At 44.9% G+C, this 17,393-nt stretch overlaps 1 protein-coding gene across 1 annotated transcript; it reads right to left on the reverse strand.

Annotated features, from left to right (window-relative positions):
* Window positions 1–1,785: 1,785 nt before the first annotated feature.
* On the reverse strand, window positions 1,786–12,224 carry TBPL2 (TATA-box binding protein like 2). The gene is made up of 7 exons (XM_056851612.1): window positions 12,174–12,224; window positions 8,901–9,298; window positions 6,342–6,429; window positions 6,168–6,259; window positions 4,939–5,106; window positions 2,920–3,014; window positions 1,786–1,901 (listed from the first exon to the last, which is right to left on the reverse strand). Exons 1-7 carry the CDS (start codon window positions 12,222–12,224, stop codon window positions 1,822–1,824), a joined length of 972 nt encoding a protein of 323 aa, XP_056707590.1. The 3' UTR covers window positions 1,786–1,821.
* Window positions 12,225–17,393: the final 5,169 nt, after the last annotated feature.

A 17,393-nucleotide genomic window follows, 5' to 3' on the forward strand; every position in this document is an offset into this window, starting at 1 on the left:
CAATGCTTTTTTGAGCAAGGTTTTACTCACTCAAATGTATGGCATGAAAAGAGTCTCTCTCTCTCTGCCCCCCCACCATTTTTCCAATGAAAAGTTGGGAAATTTGAGGGAGCGCTGAAAAAACTCCTAGGAAACTTCCTTTTTCTTTTTGGGAATAAGTTGAAGTGGGTTAAGATCGCTCAGGGGGAAGCAGTTTGCAGCTTCCTCTCAAGTTTAAGAAATGAGAGTATTTGCAGGTTTCCATGTAGAAAAGGCATTTATACTTTTAAATTCCATAAATATGCCAGTCAATACAATTGCATATGCCAAGTTCAAATGCATAGTTCATATGCTGTTAAAGCAGCAAGACAGGAATTTACTATTGCATATCGTTTAACCCCCCGCCTCCGTGGGTTCAAAATCTTTGGAAATGTTACATCTCTGTTTCCCACTTTTCCTTCATCAGAGAACTCGGGACCGTGGGCATGAGTCAGCCCAAGAGCTTCTTTTCTTTAGCAAGGGGGCTCCGTCATGTGCCCTCCAACCACATCCTTGGACCAAGTTTAAAATGCACAGCCAGTACAAATGCTAAGTACCATGTGGACAAGCTCACAAAGTTCAGTGGGGCACAGGGTTGCCCGGTCAGGGGGTGGCGGGGGTAGGGTTGCCAGATCCAGGTTGGGAAACTCAGAAGGTTTGGGGGTGGCCCAAATACAAAAGGGGAAGGAAAGACCCAGCCTACAACCAAAGCTGGATACGCAAAGGTTGGGTGGAAAAAGAATCAATTATGTATAGAAATGCATTTATTATAAGGCACTGATATCCACATTTAAAACATTAAAAAGTATACTAAAAGTAAACCCAGGTATGTATGTAAGGATGTCTGAAAAGACAAAGCAATAACTAGTAAACCTCATTTAAACTTTACCAAATTTTGTATTTCTTTTTCTTTTGTTTTGTTGTTATTCTGCTATAATACTGTTATGCATGTTTTATTATGTATTGGTGTGCATGATGTTATTAGATCACTGATGAAGGCCAGGGGGCCGAAATGCATTTGGAATGCGGTTTTAGTTTTGAATACAGATATCAGCACCTTAAAATAAATATATTTCTGTACATAATTGATTCTTTTTCCACCCAGCCTTTGGGTGCCTAGATTTGGGGATGGAGCCTGGAGAGGGCAGAGACCCCAGTGGGGTACAATGCCATAGAGCCCCCCCCTCCAAAGCATCCATTTTCTCCAGGGAAACTGATCTCTGTAGTCTGGAGATGAGCTGTAATTCCAACGTATCCCCCAGGTCCCACCTGGCGGCTGGCGGCCCTAGTGGGGAACAATCCCATGTATTTGTGCATCAAATGGAGTCCAAGCTTCCAGCTACCCATTGTGAGAATCTGTATTCAAACCAGCAATACAAAACAAGGGTTTGGTTTTTGCCTGCGCTAAATAATCCAAAGTTAAGAAAAAAAACCCACCTCTCTGCTTGCGAGCTGAAACAGAAGTTTTCTCTGGTGTCTCTTCAGGGGAGGGACATAGTTTTGAAAACTTCCATTGCACACTTAGGGGTTAAAGTGACAAACATTTCAAAGTATAAAGGCAGAGTTGAGTCTCCTCAGCAAAAACTGATACGTGGCTAGACAATAATATGCCCGAATGCTAGTCACAGAACAACCCTAAGTTATAATTTGTTTATATTTATTATTTATTTTATATATTTATTTTACATTCTAGATTTGTTGACTAACAAAAAATATTCTTTAAACTACAGGGAAACATTACAAAACCTGAACGAGAGCTTGAGACCTTATAAAAAACCCATGAGCCTATCCGTTCTTCGGAGATTAAGATACTTTCTTGAAACCTTTCAGAATAGGGTATATATTTTCAAAGGCTTCATATATCTCTGACCGGTCTTTGGCACCTAGGGGGAAAAGAAGTTTCAAAATTAGCTTTAGTAAAAATCTTACCCACAAGGAGGGTTGCCAGCTCCCGGTTGGGAAATACCTGGAAAGCGGCCATTTTCTCCAGGTGAACTGATCTCTTATCAGCTGGAGAACAGCTGTAATAGCAGAAGATCTCCAGCTAGTACCTGGAGGTTGGCAACCCTACGGGGCCTCTTTTCACAAGCCGTGCTTAAAACATCCTTGGCATTCCCTGTGTTAGTATGCCAAGACTGAACCCTTTGTGCTGACTGGACTGCCAGACTTCCCAAACAAAAAGGTGCTCTTAGTTATTTGGGAGCTTAGTTATTATGAAGGAGCTAGAAAAGATTTTGAAGTGTAAGGATGTGTCACTGGCCACCAAGACTAGATTAATTCATGTCATCATATTTCCTATTACTATGTATGGGTGTGAAAGCTGGACAGTGAAGAAAGCTGATAGGAAGAAAATAGATTCCTTTGAAATGTGGTGTTGGAGGAGAGTGTGACGGATACCCTGGACCGCCCAAAAAACAAATCAGTGGGTCAAATCAAGCCTGAACTGAGCCAAGAAGATAAAATGACTAAACTGAGGCTGTCATATTTTGGCCACATTATGAGAAGACAAGAGTCACTGGAAAAGACAGTCATGCTAGGAAAAGTTGAGGGCAGCAGGAAAAGAGGAAGACCCAACAAGAGATGGATTGACTCAATAAAGGAAGCCACAGCCTTCAATTTGCAAGATCTGAGCAAGGCTGTCAAAGATAGGACATTTTGGAGGACTTTCATTCATAGGGTCGCCATGAGTCAGAAGCGACTTGACTGCACTTAACACACACACACAGTTATTTGGGAAGATGCCTGAAGTAACACTGGCTCCTTCCCAAAGGCTGCAAACCCAAGGAGAACAAAGACCCATGTCTCATTCGGGGCTGGAAAGTGGGAAGGCTTTCCACAGATGGGGGGCCCCTGCCACATTTGTTTTCAAGGGGACAACTACAGCTTGCAGATGTCACTTACCGGTTAATACTACTTTTCCAGACACGAAGATGAGCAATACAATTCTTGGCTTGACCATTCTGTATATGAGGCCAGGAAACAATTCTGGTTCATAGCTGTATTTAAAAGCAAACAAACTTGGCTTAAGAATAAACTTAGTTTGTTGTAACATAATAAGGAGGAGCCCCGTGGTGCAGAGTGGTAAGCTGCAGTACTGCAGTCAAAAGCTCTGCTCACGACCTGAGTTCGATCCCGACGGGAGTCGGTTTCAGGTAGCCGGCTCAAGGTTGACTCAGCCTTCCATCCTTCTGAGGTCGGTGAAATGAGTACCCAGCTTGCTGGGGGTAAAGGGAAGACGACTGGGGAAGGCACTGGCAAACCACCCCGTAAACAAAGTCTGCCTAGTAAACGTCGGGATATGACGTCACCCCATGAGTCAGGAATGACCCGGTGCTTGCACAGGGGACTAACTTTAACATTATAAGGCCCTGACCTAGATGGCCCGGGCTAGCCCGATCTCAGCAGATCTTGGGTTGGCCCTGGTAAGTACTTGGATGGGAGACCATCAAGGAAGCCCAGGGTTGCTCCGCAGAGGCAGGCAACAGCAAACCACCTCTGCTCATCTCACCTGAGCAGCATTATCATTAGGGTTGCCACCTGTAGGTTGGGAAATACCTGGAGATTTTTTTGGGGGAGAAAGAGCCTGAGGAGGGTGGGGTTTGGAGAGGGGAGGGACTTCAATGCCATAGAGTTCACCTTCTAAAGCAGCCTTTTCTACAGGGGTACTGGTCTCTATCGGCAGAAGATCAGTTGTAATAGCGGGAGATCTCCAGCAACCACCACCTGGAGGTTGGCAACCCTAATTATCATGGTTCTCTTAAAATTAAATTGGCTCTACTTGTCAGGAACTTGGCCAAAACCACAGCCTTTCCATGTAGAACCACCATAGGTCATAGGTAAACAAAGAACAGCCCAAGGGTCACACTAGGCTAGGGCTGCCAACCTCCAGGTGGTAACAAAAGTAACACCTATGCTGCATTGTATGAATACTAACAAATAATACAGCACAAGGCTCCAAAGTAATAGAATAAATTCAAAATGATTCCTTCAATATAATGACAATCACTCTATAGTATAAATCATGTAACTATTTTATATTTTTTGAGTGCAATAAATATTCCTATGTGTAACATGCAATATCACTTATTCATTAAAAATTACATAAATGCAATAAATATTCCACAGATAGATGCAGTACTCGCTGCCAACATACACTAAATTAGTACAAAACCATGTAACAATACCAGACTGCACCAAAGATAAATTTGTACTTGCAGAATTACAAATTGCAATGTTAAAGCTACTATGAGCTGTGCTAATCAACCAGGCATGAGTGTTAGGGAGTCCATTTAGAATCTAACTATCAGTATAAAGGTGTATATAATTCTACTCTCTCCGAGTTATTATTCCAGTTTAAGCAAAAATGAAAATGTGAGCAAAATTTACTGGGGGGAAAAGGGAAGGGGACGAAAAGGGGGAAAGGGGAGAAAAAATGGGTGGGGGGAAGGAAAAAGGGGGGAAGGGAAAACGGGGGGGAAGGGAAAGAAAAAAAGAAAGGAAAAAAGGGGGAAAGAGGAAAAAAGGATCAGCTACTCGCCCTCCTCAGGATCCACCCCCAAAATCTCCAGGTATTTCCCAACCCGGAGCTGGCAACCCTACACTAAGCTCATGGGAGCTTCTTTTTTAAATTTGCCCTGCGTGCTGCTGAACAATTTCTCAGAGACGTGAGCTAGATGGCCATCAGACCTCTTGAATCCTTGCTGTCTCTGGTTGGGTCCCAGCCCAGCCATAGAGGTTCAGCTTGGACCCACCAAGTATGGGAGGCAGCCAAAGGTGTACCTTGCCTGGAATGCCAAAATCTCTTGAACAGGCACTACAATGAAGCTAAACCCAAACCCTATTCCCGAGTCCAAAAGCCTCTCCATACTATAACTTAAATGTTTCCTCCCGTCGGTTCATTGATGCTATGCAGAGACGTGCCTACTGAACTGCTGGTGAGTTAGAACCAAGCCTTCCAGCCGGATGGGGAACCTCACATCGCAGCTGCCCACCATGTTCTGTATTTTGAAGTCGAGGAATTTCGCCGGGAACCCGAGTTTCTGCACCACCCGGGCGTACTTCCTGGCGGCCAGCCGGGACTGCTCTTCACTGCAGAGGTCACACAAGAAAGAAACAAAAGAGGAAAGAAATCCAGCAACTAAAGCTTCGAGAGAGGCTGCTGATTCCTTTGGGCAAAAATGCAAAGTGAAGAGCTGTTATAGAAATTGAGGAGATGGGTACGCATTAACTTTGAACAATGTATTCTACTCCTTCTCTTGGTGGAGAAGTATGATGAGCTGCCAAGAGCACTGAAACCTAGGGGAACTGATCTCTGTTGGCTGGAGATCAGTTGTAACAGCAGGAGATCTCCAGCTAGTACCTGGAGGTTGGCAAGCCTATCTTGCCACCATTAGGGAAGGACGCAGGTCCTGTATCTCCATCCCAGTTAGACTAGATTAGGAAACTGTATTTATCCTATCCAGAAACGGAGTCCCTATAATAAATCAAGTATATTAGTCTGAAAAGAATAAAAAGGCTCCAAGTAATTTTCTTCCAGGCAAACACAGAGATTGTACACACTGCTAAATTATCAGATTTTGATATGAAACACAAAATCTACCAACAGCGTTAAGTCTGTAAACAACACAATTCTCTGCTCGGCTTCTGAGATCAGCAGGCAGTGCGGATACCACTCTCAGCGTTATCCTCACAGCCATAAAAGCTTGCTTTAAACCAGTGGTTCCCAACCTTTTTTTGACCAGGGACCACTAGGGCTTTTTTGTTCGGTGCAGGGACCCCAAGGTTCAAAATAAAAATTCCGGGAATTTGAAAATAAACTTTAATCATAACTGTTAGTTAAACATTAAACTTAGAATTATATTTGAATATATATATATATTATAATAGAGAACTTTTCATTGAAAATATTAATTTATTATGGGTTTATAACTTTGTTTCGCGGACCTTAATTTAGTTCTCGAGGACCCCTGGGGGTCCACGGACCCCCGGTTGGGAACCAGTGCTTTAAACAAACAAAAAAATAGGGAGGGAGGACCTGAAAGAGAAGATTCTCCAAGTGCTGAACTGTCCAAGTCAGCTAGGCTTCGAGAGAGGAGCAGCCGACATTGCTACGTTTTGCGGGGTTCACAGTAAAAACAAAGCCATCCTACCTTTTCGCCCCCGTGCAGACCATTTTGCCGGAACTAAAGATCAGGGCTGTCGTTCTCGGTTCTCTGATTCTCATGATCACAGCGGCAAACCTCTTAAAAGTTCAAGAAAATCCAGATTACAACTTTGCAAATCGGAGGAAAAGGCAGGTTACCAGAGACTGCTTGAGTTCTTACCTTTGGGTTGTATTCTGCATTTCTGGCATGAAGGGCAATATTTTTGAGATCTAGCTTGCAAGCCAAGTTCACGGTGGCCACTATATTCCTGGGAAAGCAAGAAAGACCGGAAGTAATTTTGGTGTGGGGGGCAGGAAGCAATTTTCCTCCAGGCCAGATTGACCAGGGATCCTGGAGGGTTTTTTCTTTTTCTTTTTTGGCCATCTTCTGGGCATGGAGTAGGATTCACCTAGGGTGTGGATGGGCGGTAGTTGTGAATTTCCTGCGCTGTGCAGGGGGTTGGACTAGATGACCCTGCAAATCCCTTCCAACTCTATGGCCGTTTATGCTTGGTAATTAGCAGCGCGTTCCAGGCTGAAGTGCCCCGCCTATTTTTTTAATTTCTTCTCGTTGAACCGTCATTCTAGACATCACTGCAAAGCCGGGGTATACCTGCTTCGCATTTCTTAAGAGCCCCTTTAACGAGACCTTTTGTATTTGCTCCGCCCCTGCATCGAAGCATTCACTGAAGGAAGCATGCAGAATCCCAGCCACGGCTTAGCTATGCAAACAACTATTGCTAATGGCTATGCAAACAAAGGAACGAAGGAGCAGGCGAGTGGGGTGTGTGGAATTTGTTTGACTTTCTCCTCTTGCATCGGGACCACGAAGAGTCATGTTAAAGGTCGGATTTAAAAAATCAGAATCGACCCTGCATAAATGGCCCATGATTCTATGAAAGACGGCTTTCAGGGAGCGCAAAGTCGAATGTGTGATGTGTGTTAAGTGCCGTCAAGTCGCTTCCGACTCATGGTGACCCTCTGAATCAACGTCCACCCAAACATCCTATCTTTGACAGCCTTGCTCAGGTCTTGCAAACTGAGGGCCGTGGCTTCCTTGATAGAGTCCATCCATCTCTTGTTGGGTCTTCCTCTTTTCCTGCTGCCCTCAACTTTTCTTAGCATGATTGTCTTTTCTAGTGACTCTTGCCTTCTCATAATGTGACCAAAGTACGACAGCCTCAGTTTAGTCATTTTAGCTTCTAGGGTCAGTTCAGACGTGATTTGATCTATAGCCCACTGATATTTTTTTTTGGCAGTCCAGGGTATCCGTAACACTCTCCTCCAACACCACATTTCAAAGGCGAATACAAATCCCTTAAAAATGCTTCAGTTCTTGACTGGTTTCACTACCATTCACACAGCTAGTTTTCTCACTGCATGTGGAGCCCTGGAGGGGCCGTGACTCCGTGGCAGAGCCTCTGCTAGGCATGCAGAAAGTCCAAGGTTCAATCCCCAGCATCTCCAGTTAGAAAGGAGTAGACAGTAGGTGATGTGAACGACCTCTCCTGGAAACTGTGGACAGCCACTGCCAGGCTGAGTAGAAAATACTGACTTTGATGGACCAAGGGTTTAATTCAGTAGTAAATCTGCTTCATGTATGTTTGGGGAGAAAGCCGTGGCAAACAAACAAGGCCGCTTGTGGCACCTCCAATGAAGGGTGGGTACCCAAGGTTGGGTGGAAAGAAAATATATATAATTCTATGTATAAATACTGAAAATATAATTTATTAGAAGCGCTATGTAAAATTTAAAATGATTTAAAAGCATTAAAATAGCACAATGGCATATCCTGAGGTTGATAACTGTAACTTAATGAACACAAATACGAACAATAATGGGTTAGTTACCATCTATTTGAGGGCCACCCTAAATGAGAACAGCCCATAGGTGGGGCAGCCTGAAGACAACAGCGCACAGGAACATATGGGGAGGAGAATTGCAACCAGTTTGGGGTGAGAAATTCCGAGATACTTGGGGGTGGACACGGGGGGTGGGGTGGGCTTGGGGAGGGGACTTCCAGGGACTCAGGCGGAGGTCACCTACTGACTGGTCATTCCAACTGGCGATGCCGAGGATCGAACCTGGGACCGTCTGCATGCCAAGCAGATGCTCTACCACTGAGCCACAGCCCCCTTCCCTGACAGTCTTGAACACATGAAGCTGTCTTATACCTTTGGTCCCTCCAGGGTCTCAGGCGGAGGTCTTTCACATCGCACTCTGCCTGGCCTTTCTAACTGGAGATGCCGGGGATTGAACCTGGGACCTTCTGCATGCCAAGCAGGTGCTCTACTGCTGAGCCTCAGTTGCCTGGGGTAACAAAATACCAGGGACCAGCCCTTAATGAGCCTGTTCTCCTTTCCACCTGATGAATTAAGTGAAAACAGAAATGTGTAGTGGTTTGGAGTGGTGGACTCCAATCTGGAGAGCCGGGTTTGATTCCCCACTCCTCCACATGAGCAGCGGAGGATAATCTGGTGAACTGGGTTTGGTTCCCCACCCCTACACATGAAGGCAACTGGGTGACCATGGGCTAGTCACAGCTCTCTCAGCCCCACCTACCTCACAGGGTGTCTGTTGTGGGGAGGGGAAGGTGATTGTAAGACAGTTTGATTCTTCCTAAGTGGTGCAGAAAGTCGGCATATAAGAACCAACTCTTCTTCTTCTTCTTCTTCTCATTAAGCATGCTCGGTATTGGGCCTTATGGTTGGGTCAACAGCCAACCTTCTGAGTTACTTACTGTAACTGTGGAACGATGCCCGAACTCTCTGAAGCTGGGGTCATCGGAGTCATTGGTGTCAAGGGGGGACAGACCCCCGACGCGTCTGGCAACGGCTGGGCTGCATTTCCATCCCTCCGTGGAGACCGACCGCCATCTTCCAAGACCACGCCACTGTCTTGCATTGCCGATGGAGAGTCGGGGTCCTCTTTCGGCACGCCACCATCGCCGTGCTCATTATCCTGACCTAGGACGTCCGGGAGGAAGCTGAGGTCGACCGAAGAGAAGCTGGTAGAGAAGTCTTTGGTCGGGTCGGGCCGGGCATCAAACGATACGTCCGGGATCGAGGGAAGGGGCAGGTCGGCCGCAAAGGGACTCAAGGGAGCATAGGGTGGCGGACTGCTTGAGGCAAGATCATCCTTGAAAAAGAGAGAGAGAGAAATGGGTTCATTATGGAATGCTGGTTCAAGTCTTATAAGTTTGGTTTTGAACCCCCAAACGTCACCTAGGATAACAATTCAGTTCAATTTTTATGAATGTTTTAGTCACAGACCTTAACCATGTTCAGATTAAAACCATACAAAATATAAAACCAACACCCAGAATTATATGAATATTTTTTTTAAATGTTACAGACAGTCGCATATATACATATTGTTGCTGATTTAAATGTTATAGTTCCCCTAAAATATTCTTTCTGTGGCAACTTCGGAGCCTAATTTCCAATACATTTCTTCCTTAACTTACACGCTAACATGATAAAAAAGCCACACTAAGCATGATCTTAGAGTTAACGTCTGCCATTAAAAATCTAACTTGGCCCGCAACTGTATCTAATACATCTGGGATATGCTGGGTTAATTTAAAATGAATGGAGTCGTAAAATGGGCAACTAGACAAAATATGTGGGAGATCTTCTATTGAACCTGAGGAACAGGGACCACCTAGGACCGTGTTGGCGAACCTATGGCACGTGTGCCGGACTTGGCACGCCGAGCCCTCTCTGTGGGCATGCGTGGGTAAGTTGAGCAGCCGTTGTGTCTGCCTTCCCTGGACTCCCCGCCGCCCAACTTAGGGGCTTTGAACAAACATTAATTGCTCAAAAGCATGCCAAATGCAAACTTTTACCTTTCAATAAAAAGTTGTTTGTATCATTGCAAGCTCTGTTATTGTGTTTTTTTCTTTTAAGGCAAAAGATGTTAATGTATGTGTTGGTTTTTCTAAACTAAAACCTCAGCATTCAGGTTAAATTGCCGTGTTGGCACTTTGCGATAAATAAGTGGGTTTTGGGTTGCAGTTTGGGCACTCGGTCTCTAAAAGGTTCGCCATCACTGACCTAGGATAACATCAGCAGTAGGATCCTAGATTCCCCCTTGCTGTCTCTGTCAATGCCCAGAAGCATTCTCTGCCCTAAGCATGACCCCTGTTTAGCTTGGAAAGGTGGTTAAGGGGAGACATGATGGAGGTCTACAAAATGATGCACGGTATGGAGAGAGTGGACAGGAAGAAGCTTTTCTCCCTCTCTCGTAATACTAGAACGGGGGGTCATCTGCTGAAGCTGGAGGGTGACAGATTCAAAACAGATAAAAGGGAGTATTTCTTCACACAACGCGCAGTTAAATTGTGGAACTCCCTGCCCCAGGATGTGGTGATGGCTGCCAACTTGGAAGACTTTAAGAGGGGAGTGGACATGTTCATGGAGGAGAGGGCTGTCCCTGGCTACTAATCAAAATGGATGCTAGTCATGATGCATCCCTATTTTCCCCAGGATCAGAGGAGCACGCCGAATATATTAGGTGCTGTGGAGCACAGGGAGGATGGTGCTGCTGCAGTCGTCTTGTTTGTGGGCTTCCTGGAGGCACCTGGCTGGCCACTGTGTGAACAGACTGCTGGACCTGATGGACCTCGGTCTGATCCAGCAGGGCTTTTCTTATGTTCTTATGAAGACACTGAAGAAAGGTTGCCAGTTTCCAGGTGGTGCTGGAGATCTGGAATTGTAACTGATCTCCAGGCATCAGAGATCAGTTCCCCTGAATGAAATGACAGCTTTGGAGGGGAGGCTGTATGAAACTGTATCCTTGCTGAGCTCTATCCCCCTCCCAAATTCTGCAGGTTTGCAGATGACACCAAATTGGGAGGTGCAGCGAACACACCAGAAGATAGAGATCAGTTCCCCTGGAGAAAATGGCCACTTTGGCGATTGGACTCTAGGGCATTGAAGTCCCTCCCCAAACCTCGCCCCCAGTGTAGTGGTTAAGAGCGGTGGTTTGGAGCAGTGGACTCTAATCTGGGGAACTGGGTTTGATTCCCCACTCCTCCACATGAGTGTCAGAGGCTAATCTGGAGAACCAGGTTGGTTTCCCCACTCCTCCCCATGAAGCCAGCTGGGTGACCTTGGGCCAGTCACAGTTCTCTCAGCCCCACCTACCGCACAAGGTGTCTGTTGTGGGAAGAGGAAGGGAAGGAAGACTGTAAACCAGTTTGATTCTCCTTTAAAAGGTAAAGAAAATTGGCTTATAAAAACCAACTCTTCTTCTATCTCACGTAGGGAGCTTTGACTCTTGAAAGCCAATATCCTGACAATCTTTCTGCTCTCTAAGGTGCTGCTGGGCTCAAAATCTTGCTATTTAAATGTTGAACATTACTAACGTTAGAAAGCAGCATCTACATTTTTAGTGCATGCATCCAGAATAAAGCCAAGCGAGCATGGAGAAACATCCATCGTATTTTTTTAACCTGCCCTTCCTTTGACATCTTCATATTTGCCTGCATCCCGTCCTCCATTTTATCTTCACACCATCCCTGTAAGGTAGGTTACCCGGAGAGTAACTGGCTCAGGGTAACCCAGTGAGCCTCACGGGATCTTGGTTCTCCCCAACCTGACAATCTAACTGCTATACAACACTGGCAGTCCTATACAATTTAGGCCAATAAGCAACCCAGTAGGATTCACCTATTGTTAATGGCCTTTGACATTCCTTGGATAAAGTACAGTAGATTGCAATTTAACTGACTGTAGGAGCTTCTGAGCAATGTTAAAGACAGGGAATGAAGGACTCCCAAAGGGAAGGGCTATAGCTCAGTAGTAGAGCCTCTGCTTTGCATGCAGGTTCAATTCCTGGCATCTCAAGTTAAAGGGACCAGGCAAGTAGGTGATGTGAAAGACCTCTGCCTGAGACCCTGGAGAGCCGCTGCCAGTCTTAGACAATACTGACTTTGATGGACCAAGAGTCTGATTCAGTATAAGGCAGGTTCATGTATCCCGCCAGCATAAATTCAGCGTCCTTGCTCTACCTGGCTGGTGCATTGGTCAAGGTAGCTTTCCAGGAAGAAATCCCCGTCCATGGCTTGCTTCTCTGCGGCGGAACAGAATGAAGGAACTTGCACAGACCCCCACCAGTTTGGCAAATAAGGAAATCAAGTGACTACAGCTCATTATGGAAGGGGGTGTGGAGGGAAGGAAGGATTTGCTGGTGAAGAAAGGAGCAGAATCTCTCCCAGCTGAAGACAATCGGATAAAGGAACGTGCTTGACTTGAAGGAAAGCCCTTCTGAATCGAAGAACATAGAGTCAGCTCTTTCTCTCTTCCAAGTGGATCCTTTTGACTGTAAAATAAAGAGTCACCTGGTGGCTTCTCCGGAGGGTGTCCTAGGTTTGCTAGCGTGAGAAGGCAAATAAACTCAAGCGCTATATCCAGGAAAATCTATATGTGGCCTTCATTGCCACAACTCCAATAAAAACGTACAGATAATAAGATATAAAGCTAAACTGATTTCCATAGTCACTGCTTTCCTCAGTGCTTTCTGGGAATTGTAGTTGAATGAGCCTCTTGACCAAATTATAGTTTCCATAATTGCTGGGTGAGGAAAGAGATAGTTAAATGGACGTAGGGTTTGCCAGCTTTTTAGGCAGCCCCTGTGACTGCCTCTTTTGTAGCTGCTTGACCTGCAGCAATTCAAAGATGTTGAGGGGCTTGCTAGGAAAAGATGCTGTTAAGGATTTCTGCCTCCTAGGGTTGCCAACCTTCAGATGGAGCCTGGAGATTGCCTAGCATTACTACTGATCTCCAGACAACAGAGATCAGTTGCCCTGGAGGAAATGGTTGCGGTGGAGGGTGGACTGTATGGCATCCCATCCCTGCTGAACTCCCTCTCTTCTAGGGTTGCCAGCCCCCATGTACTAGCTGGAGATCTCCTGCCATTACAACCGATCTCCAGCCGAGAGTGAGCAGTTCCCCTGGAGAAAACGGCCTCTTTGGCCATTGGAGTCTATGGCACTGAAGTCCCTCCCCTCCCCAAACCCCGCCCTCCTCAGGCTCCACCCAAAAAGCCTCCCGCCGGTGGCGAAGAGGGACCTGGCAACCCTACTCCCTTCCCTAAACCGCACCCTCCCCAGGCTCTACCCCCAAACCTCCAGGAATTTGCCAACCCCAAAGTTGGCAACCTTATCTTGAGCATCACAAGAGCTATAGGGTTGCCAAACTCCAGGTGGTGGGGTAAGGAGGACTCACAATAACTGTAAAGTTAGCTTGCAATAAAGAACAGCAGTAGGCTCAGCGTTCGAATAACAAATCAGAACACAATTCAGGTAGAATTATGAATCAACAAGATATATTCAAACAACGTAGCGTTGTTTGAATATATCTTGTTGATTCATAATTCTACCTGAATTGTGTTCTGATTTGTTATTCGAACGCTGAGCCTACTGCTGTTCTTTATTGCAAACTCCAGGTGGTGGCTGGAGATCTTCCAGGATTACAACTGATCAGGCGACAGAGATCAGTTCCTCTGGAGAAAATGGCCACTTTGGAAGGTGGGCTTCATGGCATTATACCCTGCTGAAATCCCTCCCCCAAACCCCACCCTTTCATAGAATCATAGAGTTGGAAGGGACCACCAGGGCCATCAAGTCCAACCCCCTGCACAATGCAGGAAATTCACAACTACCTCCCCCCTCCACACTCCTAGTGACCAGAAGATGCCCAAGATGCCCTCCCTCTCATCATCTGCCTAAGGTCACAGAATCAGCATTGCTGACAGATGGCCATCTAACTTTCCTCTCTGCCCCCAAAATCTCCAGGAATTTCCCAACCTGGAGCTGGTAACCCTAGCTCAGTATCAAGTCCGACCAGTTTCTTACTAGTCAGTTGGCAACTGCACCCCATGCCTTTGTAGCTCACAGCCTGCCCTTTTCCTGTCTGCTCCCCAAAATATAGTACTTTCCCTTCATGCGGATCTGGATGCTCACAGATCTGAGATTCCCTTGCTGCAGAGATTCCAGTCCGCAACAAGCAGGACCTGCTGCATTCCCCATGAGAGATGCAGGCCGAGAGCCTCTGCCATTTTGGAGTTGAGCTTTGCTGGCAAGCGGTCCCAGGAGGAAAGGGTGGGAAAGCAGCGCTGAGCAGTGGTTAGAATGTCAGAGTAGGATTAGGGAGGCCCGTGTTGAATTCCCTTTTCACCATGTGGGTCGATGGACGATCTTTGGCCAGTTACTTAACGCTGATGTGGAACGCAGGCAGGATGGTGCTGCTGCAGCTGTCTTTGTTTGTGGGCTTCCTAGAGGCACCTGGTTGGCCACTGTGTGAACAGACTCCTGGACTCGAAGGGCCTGGGTCTGATCCAGCATGGCCTTTATGATGTTCTATGCATCAGCAGAACCTGCCTCACGGAATAGTGTAAGCAGCCAAAAACGGGGAGGAAAAAATGTCCTGTTGCTTTAATAAAGGCTTAATGTGTGGAAATGGACAGCTGATGCATTTTCAAGGTTTGGAAGTTACTAATACCACCTGGTTAATAAAGTGCCATTAAGCTTCTATTAAAGGGAAAGGACCTTTTCCTCCCTCCAGGTTTCTCCCTAGTTGTTGCGAGGATAAACTGTGTATATGTGTTAAGTGCCGTCAAGTTGCTTACGACTTATGGCAACCCTATGAATCAACGTCCTCCAAAATGTCCTATTGTCAACAGCCTTGCTCGGGTCTTGCAAACCGAGGGCCGGGGTTTCCTTTATGCAGTCAATCCATCTCCTGTTGGGTCTTCCTCTTTCTCTGCTGCCTTCCACTTTTTCTAGCATGATTGTCTTCTCATAAAGTGTCCAAAGTACAATAGCCTCAGTTTAGGGAGAGTTCTAGGGAATGTTCAGGCTTGACTTGATCTAGAACCCACTGATTTGTCTGTTGGGCAGTCCATGGTACCAGTAAAACTCTCCTCCACCACATTTCAAAGGAATCAACTTCCTTCCTGTCTGCTTTCTTCATTGTCCAACTTTCACATCCATATATAGTAATGGGGGAAACTATTGTAGCGATCAAGGTTTTTGCTCGCAACTTTAGAGAGCTGAGAACTGAAAATAACTCAAGGCTTTGCTCTTGGCTGCTATTTACAGTATCACAATTTTCCCCTTTTTATTAAATTAGAAAAGGCTTAACCTCATTTAACTTTTTTGATAATACAATATTTTTTTCAGGACATAGGTCCTTGGTTTTTTTAGGTAACCAGCAAATGAATCGACACATTTGAATCTTTCTAACTTTTATTAATAAAAGGAAAGGTTCTTTTTTAATAAACAAGACAGTAATATAGTACTGATATTATTGCACTTATACAGAATGTAATTAAGCAGGCAAGTATAATTAATTTTCCTATTATTTTAATGCATATTAAAACTACTTGTTTGTTAGAATAAATCAGAATTTAGTCTTTTATTTATTGCTCTTAAGGAATATTAATTAAGCCAGAAGGATCCTAATACTTTACCAAGCAAGGGTCCTTCAATCTTTGAGCTTTATTTAGTCCAAGGAAATTTGATTTGGCCCTTAGATTCATGCATAGTTATAGCAAAACTTATCTATTTGATTAATTTCTGAAGTCACTTATTACAATTATGTGACTATTGCTAAGTACCTGGTTGGCTATCATAATAAGCAAGTTAGCATAAACACATTTGTTCACTTTATTACATGATCAGTACATATTTGAAATAGCTAGATAGAAGAGAAACTATTTCATCAAAATAACCTTTTTAAACTTTTCCAAAGTTTTTCAAAAACTTTCTCCGATTACATTAGCTACAAACTAAAACTGCAAGCAAAGGATGACTTAGCTAACAGGTGTCTCCTTGGACTGGGGATGAAATCATTGCTACTGCGACACTATGGCATGGACTAGAATCATGGATATGAAAGTTGAACAATGAAGAAATCAGACAGGAAGAAAGTTGATTCCTTTGAAATGTGGTGTTGGAGGAGAGTGTGACGGATACCGTGGACTGCCAAAAAAACAAATCAGTGGGTCCTAGATCAAATCAATCCAACTAACTTGATCTTGGTTGCCAGAGACACATCCTTACATTTCAGAATCTTTTCTAGCGGGATATTAACTAAGTGTGTGTGTGTTAAGTGCCGTCAAGTTGCTTCTGATTTATGGCAACCCTATGAATTAATGTCCTCCAAAATGACCTATTGTCAATAGCCTTGCTCAGATCTTGCAAACTAAGGGTCCTGGGCTTCCTGAACTATGGGAGGAGAAAACCAGATAAGCTGCTTTGAGCCCCTTGGGGAAAGGGGTGGTGGTGGGGAAAATGGGATAGAAAGATAGAGATCAGTTGTAATTCTAGGAGATCTCCAACCACACCATGGATTGACAGGGGACTAACTGGTACTGGTCTCTTAAGTCTGAGGAGGGTATCTGTAAGGAAGAGCAGAAGGGGGTGGTGTGTCTTGTAATTTCATTACTGAAAAAATCATGGAAGATGACGCTCAGACTTTAAGCTTTGATTGCGAATACAGAATGATTGATAAATCAAGTCAGTTCAGGAAAGCATGCCAAATAAGGGCAGCAGATCAGCATTCCAGTGTCAACCTGAAAGATACTCCTAGGAGAATAACAGAATAACACATTGTATAACTTTACTAATAGTTTCCTTGAGAAAGCCAGTGTGGTGTAGGGGTTAGAGTGTTGTATGAGGATGTAGGAGACTGGTTTGAATCCCCACTCTATCGTGGAATCTTGTTGGGTGACTTTCTTATGTTTCGGCTTTAAGAGGGGAGTGGACGTGTTCATGGAGGAGAGGGCTATCCATGGCTACTAGTAAAAATAGATACCAGTCACGATGCATACCTATTCTCTCCAGGATCAGAGGAGCATGCCTATTATATTGGGTGCTGTGGAACATAGGCAGGACAATGCTGCTGCAGTCGTCTTGCTTGTGGGCTTCCTAGAGGCACCTGGTTGGCCACTGTGTGAACAGACTGCTGGACTCGATGGGCCTTGGTCTGATCCAGCATGGCTTTTCTTATGTTCTTAAGTGAAACAAGGAGAAATCATGAAACCTTGTCAAAACTTACATATTTATGTTACAATATCTGAATAAAAGCTTGTATATGTAATGGAGTTGACCATTAATGAAGGTATATAAAACAGACTTATATTTGTAAAGTGGTATTGGTTTCGACTGGTTTATGTTCAGGTATCACAGAATCATAGAGTTGGAAGGGACCACCAGGGTCATCTAGTC

The sequence above is a fragment of the Euleptes europaea genome, chromosome 6 (genome assembly GCF_029931775.1).
Source record: "Euleptes europaea isolate rEulEur1 chromosome 6, rEulEur1.hap1, whole genome shotgun sequence".
In the NCBI taxonomy this organism is placed as follows: Eukaryota; Metazoa; Chordata; class Lepidosauria; order Squamata; family Sphaerodactylidae; genus Euleptes; species Euleptes europaea.

Bases quoted from the DNA above. Each gene is read 5' to 3' on its own strand.
- TBPL2 (XM_056851612.1), bottom strand. From the start codon at position 12,224: ATGGACGGGGATTTCTTCCTGGAAAGCTACCTTGACCAATGCACCAGC. The intron at 6,430-8,900 runs GTAAGTAACTCA...TTGCTTTCCCAG, and splicing joins GGCATCGTTCCACAGTTACA to GAATATAGTGGCCACCGTGA. The intron at 5,107-6,167 runs GTAGGATGGCTT...TGACCTCTGCAG, and splicing joins GTCTGCACGGGGGCGAAAAG to TGAAGAGCAGTCCCGGCTGG.